General features: G+C 37.2%; 2 protein-coding genes across 4 annotated transcripts in view; one reads left to right on the top strand and one right to left on the bottom strand.

The window, feature by feature from the left end:
• Positions 1–950: 950 nt before the first annotated feature.
• Positions 951–12,648, bottom strand: part of LOC109541816 (phosphatidylinositol-binding clathrin assembly protein LAP) — a 26,075-nt gene continuing 14,377 nt past the window's right edge. Inside the window, exons 3-14 of one of the 3 annotated variants that reach the window (XM_019910790.2) lie at positions 8,440–8,515; positions 8,301–8,321; positions 7,701–7,803; positions 7,411–7,619; positions 6,969–7,075; positions 6,780–6,907; positions 6,552–6,720; positions 6,242–6,497; positions 6,081–6,182; positions 3,558–3,759; positions 3,295–3,505; positions 951–2,273 (exon numbers count right to left, since the gene is read on the bottom strand). In XM_019910790.2, the coding sequence (XP_019766349.2) occupies positions 2,157–2,273; positions 3,295–3,505; positions 3,558–3,759; positions 6,081–6,182; positions 6,242–6,497; positions 6,552–6,720; positions 6,780–6,907; positions 6,969–7,075; positions 7,411–7,619; positions 7,701–7,803; positions 8,301–8,321; positions 8,440–8,515 (1,701 nt within the window). In that variant the 3' untranslated portion in view covers positions 951–2,156. Of the gene's footprint in view, positions 2,274–3,294; positions 3,506–3,557; positions 3,760–4,559; positions 4,898–6,080; positions 6,183–6,241; positions 6,498–6,551; positions 6,721–6,779; positions 6,908–6,968; positions 7,076–7,410; positions 7,620–7,700; positions 7,804–8,300; positions 8,322–8,439; positions 8,516–12,648 lie in introns of those variants that run through there. The other 2 variants (XM_019910791.2, XM_048669755.1) reach the window with 2 other exon arrangements.
• Positions 9,999–12,648, top strand: part of LOC109541817 (COP9 signalosome complex subunit 1) — a 5,041-nt gene continuing 2,391 nt past the window's right edge. The window contains exons 1-7 of the mRNA XM_019910793.2: positions 9,999–10,116; positions 10,726–10,965; positions 11,022–11,200; positions 11,428–11,627; positions 11,680–11,795; positions 11,863–11,989; positions 12,042–12,234. Of these exons, the coding sequence (XP_019766352.1) occupies positions 10,072–10,116; positions 10,726–10,965; positions 11,022–11,200; positions 11,428–11,627; positions 11,680–11,795; positions 11,863–11,989; positions 12,042–12,234 (1,100 nt within the window). The 5' untranslated portion in view covers positions 9,999–10,071. The remainder of the gene's footprint in view (positions 10,117–10,725; positions 10,966–11,021; positions 11,201–11,427; positions 11,628–11,679; positions 11,796–11,862; positions 11,990–12,041; positions 12,235–12,648) is intronic.

Genomic DNA, 12,648 nt, shown 5'->3' with positions numbered 1-12,648 from the left:
ATAAAAAGTTATCACTTCAAAAAAAGACAACGCAGAAATAGGGATAATGTAAAATATAAGGAACTACACAGAAGAGAGCAATTAAGGAGGCGGTACGTTTTAAGGCGGAAATACTATATTTTGTTCTTCTCAGTACGCAAAAGTAATTGATTTTTAATTAACTTGAAAGTTTAAAATTGACCACCAAACCATATAAAAATAATGTCGATCGCTAAATTTAATTAAATTTATTAGGTAGGAAAGCAACACCGCATCTGCCTGACGCGCCCAAAATGAAAGCGCAGCTCGCACCTATCTTGGCAACCGTGCCAGAGCATTGCGAGACATCACACAGAAAGCAAGAGTTTATTCAAAATTATTGGCACCCTAAGATTGCATTCAATGAGAAAATGGCAAAAATGTGCACTCACCCTTACGACTCAGCCAATTCTCCTGAAGACTCATGGCAACATGGAGTTAGTCCGTCTAGTCGATGTTCCCAACCAATTTGACTCCAAACGTCACAGAGCGACTGGAAAATCGGGTTTTCCTGCTAAAAGCGCTCTGCTGACCAGGATTTTTCCTTAAAACGACCGAAGACACTATCGTGGTTGACTAAAAGTCACATTTCGGGTTTATATGGCGATATGACTGGGTTTTTGAGAATATTTTGAGAAAGAAATTCGCGCAGCTTGCAATCGGCGACCGGTGACCGAAGAGAAGCGTTGGAATAGCGCTGCAACGTACCGCGTGTGAGTGCGTGCAATCAAACCAACAAAACGAAAGTCGATGATTGTTTCGACCGAGTTCCACTCAGCGTGTGGAAATCAGTTTCTGAGGCGTTCTGGGAGACTTTCTTCTTTTGAATTCGTACTTGTAGTAGCATGCAGATTCAGGGAAATGATTTGAGGTAAAATAGGAACTTGGCTTTCTGATTACAGCTCACTGTTAGGGAAATTTAATTAAAACAATTCAATTGCAATGTTATAATGTACATTTAAATAACGAGTTCCTCTATACAAAAAGCGCTACTAAAAGAAGATGGATTTAAATATCTTAGAATAGGTAGATACATCAGTGTATTTAAATATCTTGAAAGCCATACCTTTTGAACCAATCACGTATTATTGCCAAAATCGATCCAAACAGTCTGGTGCCAAAACAGCTTAAAAAAGTTACAACATATCGTTAATATGGCAATTTATAAACATTTTGATGCGGTGTTTGCATACCTTTAGAGTGTACGAAACATCTAAATGTCAGTAAACGCCTTCTTACTTTGGCTTAGTGCCGGGACTTATTTTACGTTCTTCTAAAGGTATACTAAATTATCTTAGCTAACAATGCCTAATTTGGACACATAAATATTTAATATAGATTGTATATCTGAAAGATTCAAACATAATGTGTGGACCTGTTAGAATTTATTGTCCGGGAGTCCATTTAGAATATTTTTATTTCACAATGATGATGATGTTTAGTGTATACAGTATTTAAAACGGCATACATAATAATATACCTTATTCGTTCCCCTACAAAAGTAGTAGTAAAAATATATTTTTGTTGGGCACATGTAAACCTTTTAACCATTAGAAACTAGAACAAGTTGGTCTTATAAAAATACTCACGTTTGCATGGATGCGTAATAAGTTAAGTATTTGATTCAATACGATCTAAACTACAAATTATAAAACACTTTTCAAAGATTTAAAACCATATCACAATGCAAAAATTTCTTATGTAACCATGATTTTTTTACTTCTTCGTATCACAAAATTGATATAAAAGTTAACGCGTATATTAATATGCCAAGAAGATTAAAACAGCCTCTGGTGAAACTAGGTAGCTTAATTATCATTATTTCATCGGTAGCGCAAACGTTGATCCACGGTGCAAACAGTTAAATGCTGAAGAAACTTTTCTATCTTATTGGAATATTAATATATTTTAGAGGCTTTAAACTTCACCTATAAATTTGCACACCGGTTCGTAATAGCTTAGATGTTCGATGGATAATATAACAATGTTGTGTGGTCGCCTGGTAATTTCTGCGTATCACTTCAATTGACATCATTCAAGAGGACAAGATTTCGGTATAGATGTTTAGGCATTACTTTATATAACAAAATATTTACAAACATCTAATAACAAATAGTGGTGTCACCTGCAAACTATCATCAATGGAAGAGCAGCTGCTGTTGTTGCGCTCCCATAGAATTGGGCTGTTGTGAAATTGTACTCATCGAACCCATAGGACTTAGCGGAGTAATCATTGGGGCAATTGATTTCATACCCTGAAAAAAGTAGGAGGTAATAAAATAATTGGCCTCGTCAAAAACATAAGAAGTGTTCAAACTTRAACTGATACCCACTTGGAATCAAGCGAAGAAATGTATTGACCGATTAATAAGCCTTGAGTGTTGTGATTTAATATATGTTTGTTAGTCTAGGTGAACTAGTGGAGGTTTTCAAATTTCTAMTGAAAAGTGCCTGARAGTGGTGAAACTTTGAAAGTTCTGTGGTGTATAGAGTGAGTTTTCCAGTTATTGACATAACCGGGCGTAGAAATCGATGAAATTTAAAAAAATGTKGCAGAATTTTGCAAAAGGCCAAGCCGTTCAAACTTGCAGGATTGCACAAAATCGGTATTTCTCTTTCAATTGCAAAACCGAGAACATTTTCAGCTTCTTTGGTGCGGCAGGAATTAATTTTTAAAWCGGAGCTTGACAAATCCGCGTATACATTTTTGGTTGGATTTAAATAGTTGCGAAAAAAGATCTGAAAACGGCGCAATTTTGAAACTCTTAGGAYTCATAGAGTCGATTTTACTCTATCAAGTGCAAAGTCAAGCAGACCTACAGCTCGCTCGGTTCGGCAGGAATTTTTTTTAAATTGGCGCTTGGCAAAACTGCGCATAAATTTAKGTTGAATGTAAAAAATTGCCGGAAAATCCCTGAAAATAGGGCAATTGTGAAATTCTCGGGATTTGTAGAGCCGATTTGTCTCTATCAGGTGCAAAAACGGGCAAATCTCCAGCTTTTTTGGTTCGGCAGGAATGAATTTTTAAATCGGCGCTCGACAAAACCGCGCTTAAATTTAGGTTCAATTTAAAAAATTGCGGGAAAAGCCCTGAAAAGGGCGCAATTTTGAAACTCTTTGGACTTGAAGAGGCGAATTGTCTCTATGAGGCGCAAACCGGGCAAATCGTYAGCTTTTCTGGTACGGCAGGAATGAATTTTTAATAGCACTAAACGGGGCTTTATACATTGAGAGTGCACTGCCCGTTCTGACTACATAGACTTCAGATATACGTACCATTTGAGGCAATTGTGGAAAAATCGGCTGACTCAACATGGGTGCCACAATCGGCGTTGCGGTAGGGGCGGCAGGAGTGAATAATGTGCCAAATGGGGCGTTGTTCAACTGTTGGTTCATAGGCTTGTACCCCGCCCCAGTGGTTGCGGACATCGGTTGAGGCGTCCAACTGGGCTTGGAACTGTTTTTACTGGAGTTCCACTGTACACCCCTAAAAGTCAGCATTAGATAAAATTTTCCCATTTGCTAGGAACAGGTCTTACTTAATGGTTTGCTTCCGGTCATTGATGGTAAGGTTCTCAGCGAGGGACGCCAAACTGGATTCAAGGTCTCCTGTTAGTAAGCCCCCATTTGGCGCTTGCTGACTACCATCGGCAGGCGTGCTATTAGTGAGTGGAGTGCCATTCGTAATTTGCCCGTTGTTGTTGATCGGCTGAAGAACTCCGCCAAGGGCATCAAAGTTTCCTGCGATTTGATATGACATTTTTCAGTGGTTCTCACTGAGATGTAATAATCAGCATAAAAAACTTGAAGCAACAAGCAAAGATGTTTGTTCTGCTTTACTACTGCTACTAAACATGCAAGATATGGTTGTTGCGCCCGTAATTATCTAATTTTCATATTTTACATCCACATTCAAATGGGGAGAAAAGTACTCTATTACACACAGCACAATTGAATGTAATGCGTTTGTATGGGCGAAAATTAAAAAAATCATCAGTGATACAACTTCTATTCATATATCAACTTCTGTAAGATTTTGGAGTTTGTCGCAGTCAGTCATGTGTGGTATAGCAAACGTTTAAGTCAACAACGTTATAGTGACTTTTCAGAAGAAATTTTCTATTATCTATTATTGCAAATTGAATTGACGTTGCTGCACTTTCTCCTAACATTTTGCCAGATTGAATTCTTCCCTCATTCATAAGTTAATTATTTGGATTATGATTATTTCTTCTGGTCGCTTCCAGGAGTTTTTTTTAATCTAATTCAATCTTTGAATAATAGGTAGTTTTAGATGATCCATTTCTGCGGTGTTTTGAAGCCCAGGGCGGTAGCCTTATTAGTGTTCAAAAGTCGATGAATACAAAGCTATGATTGGCTGTTTACAGAAATTTAAGCGTAAGTAAACAAGCAGATCTTTTGTCTTCTACCACGAAATAGAGAGGGAGAAGTTAATTAACCAACTCAAAAAAACATTCAGTAGTCACCATCTTATGTTTGAAATAGTGAGTTCGCATGCTCATACAAGAAAAAATGGAAAATTAGTAGTGAAAATCACCTGTATATTGCTTGATATTGCTACATGGAGAAAAGAAGGGCAGGAAAAACATCGTGCTGAAAAGGTGACTTTGACCTCTTAAAAGTAAAATCAGAATTTTCAAACTAATGCTGTTTAAATGTGTGTCGGTAAAAGATCAGACATTTTCATGGCCAACGTTACCAACTAAATCCGAGACAACGCACTTTTCTTGAAAGAAATCAATGACGTTTTGAAAATGTGTTCTTTCCGGTTTGGTTGGGGATTCCAGGTCAAGGAGGGGAGGATTCTTATCTTCATTTAGGAACGGATTGTACGAAATGGGGAGGGTTTCATCGGCAGCTTGCAGACGAAACAGACAACTGTTAGTGAATATAGTAAAATTTAAAAAAATAAATAGCCAAAACGAATAATTGTCGAGTTAAATTGCAAAATGATGATGGATGTGCCAGAAAATGAGTGCTGTGCACCGCTAATCATGCGCCAATAATTTGGTTCACTCTCGACCCAAGTAACAATTTTAACGATAATTTCATAAACATAAAAACAAGACTTCGATTCAACTTGAAATCAGTTTTAACTATTTCTTCGTGCAAAACAARTCTTAGCAGCATATAATTTTTCAACTACAACAACGTGGAAACTCAAATTAATTGTATGCTTATTTCAATAAACTTCTTAACTAGTTCCACTGTTAACACACATTTTCGTGGTTGAAGGAATTCAAGACTAAAAATTTTTGATTAGTTTGGTTGCAGTAGGCCAGGATAACAGTGGATTTTCAAGTGTCTACACAGCGACACCGATACGCTTGCCGCGTCAATACAACGCGTCGACACTTTTTATGTATTGGAAGGTAACAGAGTCGAAGGCTTTATTTCTCGGTTTATATCGTACACTAGTTAACTAATGCAAAAAAATTGCTACTTGGGAAGACCCAGTTGCATATCGGGGGCTAAGAGGAGTAAGCGGCCTTTTTATTTTTCCCAAATTTGTAGTGGCAGCCCTGTGCGGTATTAATATACAATTCCTGTTAAATATACGACACTAAAAACTGTGGAAAAAAATTGAAGTCCTATACATTCGCAATTTTTCCCAATTAGGTATTGAAACTGTAGAAATATTTTGAAAAATGTTTATTATTTTTGGTAGGTGTCGAAATATAATATATAACAGCATTGTTAGTAAGTATTGAGTTTTCATTTTTTTTTAGTATTTCGACCCTACGTGGTATTCGTACCTACCAAAAATAATCAACATTTTTCAAAATGTTTCAACAATTTCAATAATTTTGAAAAATTGCGTATGTATAGGACAAATGACATCTTAGAGACAATTTAATTTTTTTTTACAAAATTTGTCCGAAATCGTATATTAAAATCGTACAGAGCTGCCACTATAAATGTAGAGAAAATAAAAACGTTCCCGATAGAACCGGTTATTCCCCTCAGCCGTGGATATAAACAACCATAATAAAACCGTTTAGGGCATCGTTCTTAAAAAAAACGAACCCTCGAACACTGACCTGATGCTCCCGTGTTACCAAAAACTGAAGCAAAACTGTTTTCGCTCACAAAGCCCCCGTTTGAAACTATCGGATTGGTCCTTGTCGGTTGAACGTCGTACCCTGCAAAATTAATTAGCCTGTTTTGCCTGTAAGAATGACTCGAAAGTTTTAAGCCTCACCATTGCCATTCACCACCCATGCACTCGTCAGCTGTTGCTGCATGGAAAAGTTGTTTGAAGCTGGAGCGGGTTGATTGAATGGATCGACAAACGGATTTGAGAGTTGCAGTAAGTCATCGGAGGCTTTGATAGATGCAGTTGGAGCTTCAGTGGTAAACAGATCCACGGCCGGAGTGGACTGATTGGAGACTGTTGCCGAAGATGATGAACTACTCAGGAACGGATTATTGGCGGTAGATCCCGGGGAAATTTTTGACTGCATACACAACAGCTATTAGTCACTCCAAAAACTCTATTAGAGGTAACTTGCCTTGAATTGGTTCATGGCTGCTTCCTCTTCAGCTAGAACCTTAAGCTTAAGATTCTCATCAATGCCGTTCACTGCGTCTAATCTGCCACTGGAGGCAATGGTTCCAAATGCATTGCTTGTGGAGTTTAATACGGACACTCCAGACTTAACACTCTTTTGATTATTGTTGCTAAAAAAGTCACGACGTCTTGACGAGATTGTGTCTAATAATCGTGTGCTCTTGCTTACCTTGTTGCACTTGAACTTGCAGAAGCTTTTTTCCCTTCCATATGATTGTAGTGCTGTTCTAGAGCGTCAAGTAGACTATTTGGGGCCTTTGTAAGGTCTGGAATGTCACCTTTATCTATGCCAACATTCTACAAAAGAAAATGTCACATCTGATCAATACTCAAGCTTATATGGACGGCGTGGACATACTTCTGCAACTTTTAAAAATTCAGAAACGCTGTCCATTCGTACGAGGAACTTCTTGTATATATCAAGGGCTTCTTTGCATTGCTTCTTGTTCATATCAAAGTACTTTTCTGGAAGGAAGAAGATTTTTAAATAAGTCCGCAATCGACTTTCAGTTTTATTGATACGTAATATTTTGAAATGGTCCCATGCTTGATTGGCCGCAGATGAAAATTTTTCATATTAAAACAGTACTCGCAAAAAACTGTTGAGCTACTAAATCTAAAAAATAATTTGAGTACAATGACAATTTTCAATAATCGATAAGAATAATTCGTAGAAACATAATTAAATTTGATGGCGTGCTAAAAAAGGCGTCCAATCAACGCATTCGATCTAGAACAATGCATTTTGATCCAAGTAAGTACCTTTATCAATTGCGATAAAAATGTGCCTGTTGCCTTACCTAATAAATTAATAATGGCATCATTGTAGCAGGCAAACAGTCTTATAAGATCCCTAAAAAGCAGCATAAAACACATATTTATGATACCATTGCTTAAGTCATTGGCAGTACAGTCGAAATCCAATAATGCACCCAGTTGGCTTTGGAGGACGGGGATCGTTTTGAGTAGCTTGTCCGGATTCATCGTGCGCATAACACCATCTTCCTTGCTAAAAGAACAGAACAATTATCGAATCAGTTTATGTAATTAATTGCTCAAACAATTATAAATGATCGTGATGGTTGCTTACCCTCGTTTCACTTTGCAGAAGTCAAAGGCCACAGATCGATAGGATAAAGCCTTCTCATTTAAATATCTGGCGTATCTTCTTATGAATGGGGACATGTCGTAACCTAAAATACACCAAATCTAAATTACTGATACCAGGTTTTAAAAATATATTTCAAATTATTTGCATTCATAATTCGACAGTGTTATGCATCACTCGACTAAACGCTATCCCCAGCTGGCACTAAGTTTTCTACCCATAAAAAATCTGTACGTGTAGAAATAGTCATTTTCGACACAAGGGCAAAAAGTTTTTTAATCGTCCCAATAACTGATTAAAAAAACGTATCGCCTCTACCATAAAAGCCATACTACAAAAACATAAGTGCAAAAACACCAAAAAGTATGTACTTTGCCAGATTTCAATCATCGTCAATATCACTTAATTTTTTCACTATCACTATATATCCAAAAAGTATTCTAAAATAATAAGTATTCACTGGTTTCGCGTATTTTTTAAACCCATTTTTACGTGTAACACATTGCGGCATAATTAGAAAACTAAGAGATTATTCTAATCGCTAAAATGAAAAATTCAAGCATGCAAACACACACCACTTACCAGTCTTTGAATTAAGGATTCCTGAGCATAAACATAAAAGTATTTTAGACAATTATCAATAAGTTTGCTTAACATTACTCATTACTTGCTGTGGGTGTACATAACAATTAAAATTATAATTAATAATGCAGAAACCCACCTGGAAGGCCACTTTTGTCTAGGAAATTGCTCAGTTGAAATGTACTGTTGCTTGATGCTAGGAATTGTGTAAATCTCTGAAAAAGAAACACATTTGTTCAGACATGGACATTTTTTTAAATCAGTTATTTAATTTAATTAACTTTATGGGATTGTCTAAATGCCTCGTAAGATCGACAGCGTTTTGAATATCAAAAAATTCGCAACAGCCAAACGTTTCAAACTGTTTCGAGCTCGATTTGGAAAGTGAAGATGTTCTGGATTTTGTCAATGGATTCGCGAAAAACACGATTGCTTAAATGCATTTTATTTACGGACGAAGCTTAGTTTACCCGATGGAATTAGCGCTATTGTCAAAATATGGTCGGAGGAAAATCCCAATGCTTCAAAAGAACACAACTTTCAATCCATAACTAATGGGACGCTGTTGCATGTCTGGTAAACGCTTTCACTCAAAACACTAGATAAATATAAAATATACTCTCTAGATAAATCGTTGTGAATTTGTTCCTTGTTAAGATTCGTGTTTTGATGAAGCAACCGAGTTCATTCGCTTTGGGCAAGCCAGGAATTCTTCAGTATCTCGGGGCTAAAACTAACAGAACTTTTTATTTGGAAGCTGGAATCAATTGATTTTTTTTTGCGTTGAGGCACTAATCCTTTTCTGTCATTTTTGTCCTCTCTGTAAAATCTTGTAGCATCCATACTTTTTGAGCAAAGAATATTTCTGTTCTCTTGTCAAGTGACAATTTTAGGTAGACTTTTAACAAAACCTAAATTTAGTTTTTTGTAATATAGTAAAGTGCTCAAATTGATTTTTAGTGAAACTTTTTGTAGATTTGCCTACGCCAGGGCTATATTTTGCTAAAAACTCGCTTCTGCACAAGCATTGATTTTTGCACAAGCTTGATAATTAATTTATTATAAAATAAAATTACCGTTTACTGGTACCTTTGCAGTTAATGTCTTAAAATGTTATTTAGCAAGGAAACTTCTATAATTGTTTTGCGCAAAAGCTATAAATGCTACAGGATTTTAGAAAGACCCCCAAAATGTTCCTAGACAATTAGTGCATCAACTCAAAAAAAAATCAGTTGATTTCAACCAAACAAAAACTTCTGGTAATTTTTGTACCAAGACACTCAAGAATTCCTCACGTGCCCAAAGCAGATGAACTCATTTGCTTCATCAAAACCTGAGTCTTACATGGAAACAAACTCAAATTTTTGACAATGAATAGCAGAGGAGATGCACATTTTTTTCTTAATAAAAGTGAGGTCGTATGGTCTTCTTTTGAGCCAAAGAATGCCTCTTGCCCTTTTGATCACGTGCTCACGGAACACCCTGTATTGCTATGGCTATGATTACAGCATCCAGTTACTGTACAGGTCCGTAATAAATAGTGCAAATTCTAGTCAAACTAGTGGTAGCCTTCCTTCGGTAGACGAATTTCAGTATTCACTAACTAGCGGTTTTTTCGCCCAGCTTTGAATCAAAAAAATGCATTTTATTGTAAACACACAGTTTTTCATGTGCTCGTCGATTCAGTTTAAGGAACTCTTTCAGTTCTCTCTACATGCAGATGTAGGTCGGGTTCAGTACGAGGATTGTGCAAAATTGAATCGAGATTATTATGAATGGTAATTCGAAAGATTTTGTTAATGACAATCAATCCTGCGTAAGTAATTCTAGTTGTACTTTTTAATTACGTTTAAATGTGGAGTTGAATAAGGCTTCATTTAAAATCCGTTAAAGCTGTTTCATGAAGCCATTTTTTTGGAGAATAAGTGCAGACTTTTAGATGAGTTATTGAGCTGGGGAGAACTAGTAGGTCCGAAACCGGTCTTTCAATTGCTTGCTTGTTAAACAGCCAGAAAAAGTTGAGCGCCGATAGTCATTTCTGTTCAATACAAGTACAGAGTTGAAAGTAAAGTTAATTCTTTAGAGAACCTAATATACATAGACCCAAGGGAGACGTATGTGCAATAGGGCAGTGCAAATATTGTTGAGGTTCAAACTTGAAGGAATAATGAAATTTATACATGGTGAAATGAAGAATATAAAACTTTGGTATTTTACACTTTTTGGCATACCTCAAGCTAACCGAAAAAAGAAAACGACAAAAACCCGATTTTCCAGTATAATCTTTGTTCGCGAACATAAATGATTAACTTAATTTACACGAAGATCTGTGAAAGTATGCCTCTGTTGGTGTTGAATTCACATGATTTTTTGCAGTTCAAAGGACGACTAGTTTTCAACTTATTCTCCTGAAAATTTTTTTCAGGATGCTGTGCAGGAGGACGTGCAAATGGACAGGCCAGCTAACGATAATGACGACAACGACGAAGGCACCTTCTACGTGGTAGAGAACCCCTCAACGATCTTGGATGATTACGTGTACAATTACCTGAACACAGCCTTGTATCAACGGCTCGCTTACATTGCGGATTGTTGCCCGCCTTTGCGACTGGAAATCCTAGAACATGCCGTTTTCGTCACTAGCCGAGCGCCCTTCGTGTATCAGGTTTGGGGTGTTGAAAATAGGCAATGGAAAATGCGGAACTGAAATGTATTTGACAGTTTTTCCATCACAGACTGGCCGTTGAGATAACCAATGCAAAGCGCCTGCAGTACGAACTCCCACCTTTGGACACTAAGAGGATTAAAGAGCAGCAGGAGAAGTCTGCTTCGACGATAGCGCGAATGGAAAATTCTTTGAGGTTCTACGAAAAAACCGGGGTCAAGGCGTGTATCTACAGGTTGGTTGAAACTAATTTGATTTGATTTTAAAAACGTTAGCATTTACAAAGCATTAGTACCTCGGAAAATTCGTCTTATAGTGCACAGTAGGTAATAAAGTCTTGCAGACATGACATAACATGCAGCTTATAACGAAAGAAAAAGTTTTCAAAAGTCAAACTAAAGAAAAACTTACCAGGACTTTGTGCAATAGTCTGCTTTAACTAATAATACTTCGTACTTTTAGGATTCATAATGAGTTAGCCGAGCATTATATGCAAATAGGGAACATTTGCAATGCCCTAAAATGGTTTTTAAAAGCTCAAGACTATTGCGTGAACGCCAAGCAGGTTATTAGCACGAATCAGAATCTGATCAATATAGCGGTCTTCCAGCAAGATTGGTCGCGTGTTCTCAGCTATGTGACCAAAACTGAGCAAACTCCAGGTAGAGGTCGACATTATGCCTCCAACCCTTTTTAATTGCAATGCATTTGAAGGTTTTAGAGAGGAGTTAATGAAAGATGAAAAGATTTTCACCCTTCTGAAATGTGCCGCTGGTGTAGCCCAGCTCTCTACCAAAAATTTCAAGGCGGCTGCCCACAGTTTCTTGCAGGTTTGTCTTCGACTTGTAACAATCAAACTGATTGTGCAGTATTAATATTATATATTGATCATTATAGACTTGTTGGGATTGTTGCGAATTTTCTGATATCGTGTCGCCTGGCGATGTGGCCATTTATGGAGGTTTGTGCGCTTTGGCCACTTTCAACCGATCAGAACTGCATTATTTCGTAATCATCAACACCAGTAAGTTCTTGGACAAGACCAAGAGAACCATCTGCTGATTGTTTGCCTGCAGATTTCAGGGAAATTCTGGAGGATGAACCCCCTATACGCGAGGCAATCTTAAACTTCTACCAATCGCGGTTCCCTGCCTGCAAGCAACTTCTCGACAGGATGAGGGGCAGACTCCTGCTAGACATTTATTTGGCCCCCCACGTCTCTACCTTGTATGCAAAGATACGTAGCCGCGGCCTAGTTCAATATTGCATGTAAGCAGTAGAGATTGAAAAGTTGCTAATATCTCGTGGTTTCGAATGCAAAAATCCGTTGCGTATAGATGGGAATAATCCTGTTGTTGTGGAAGCGATAGTAACAGTAAACATCTTGATCTCAAATTGTGCATGCAGACTTCTAAATATCAGACAGAATCTAAATATGTATAAAGTAAAGACAAAAGACATAGTGTCAGGTGTCAGCTTCGCAACATACATATTTTTTTTTTAATTTAAATTTCCTTACTCCTAACCGGAGAATGACTTCTCCATTATTTACTCCATTTCCTTAGTGAGAAGTCGTATTGCTCTCTCTAGCTCAATAATAATGATAAAAAATGACCTACCGAGGTAAAGAAAAATAGTAGTTTTCGATACAAGGGCGAAAAATGTCGTTTTTCGAACGACGAC

Source organism: Dendroctonus ponderosae, unplaced genomic scaffold (assembly GCF_020466585.1).
Source record: "Dendroctonus ponderosae isolate FM_Combo_2020 unplaced genomic scaffold, Dpon_F_20191213v2 Dpon_F_20191213_9, whole genome shotgun sequence".
Classification (NCBI taxonomy): domain Eukaryota; kingdom Metazoa; phylum Arthropoda; class Insecta; order Coleoptera; family Curculionidae; genus Dendroctonus; species Dendroctonus ponderosae.
The sequence above is the reverse complement of the archived record's forward strand: the minus strand, read 5'-3'. Positions and strand labels throughout refer to the sequence as shown.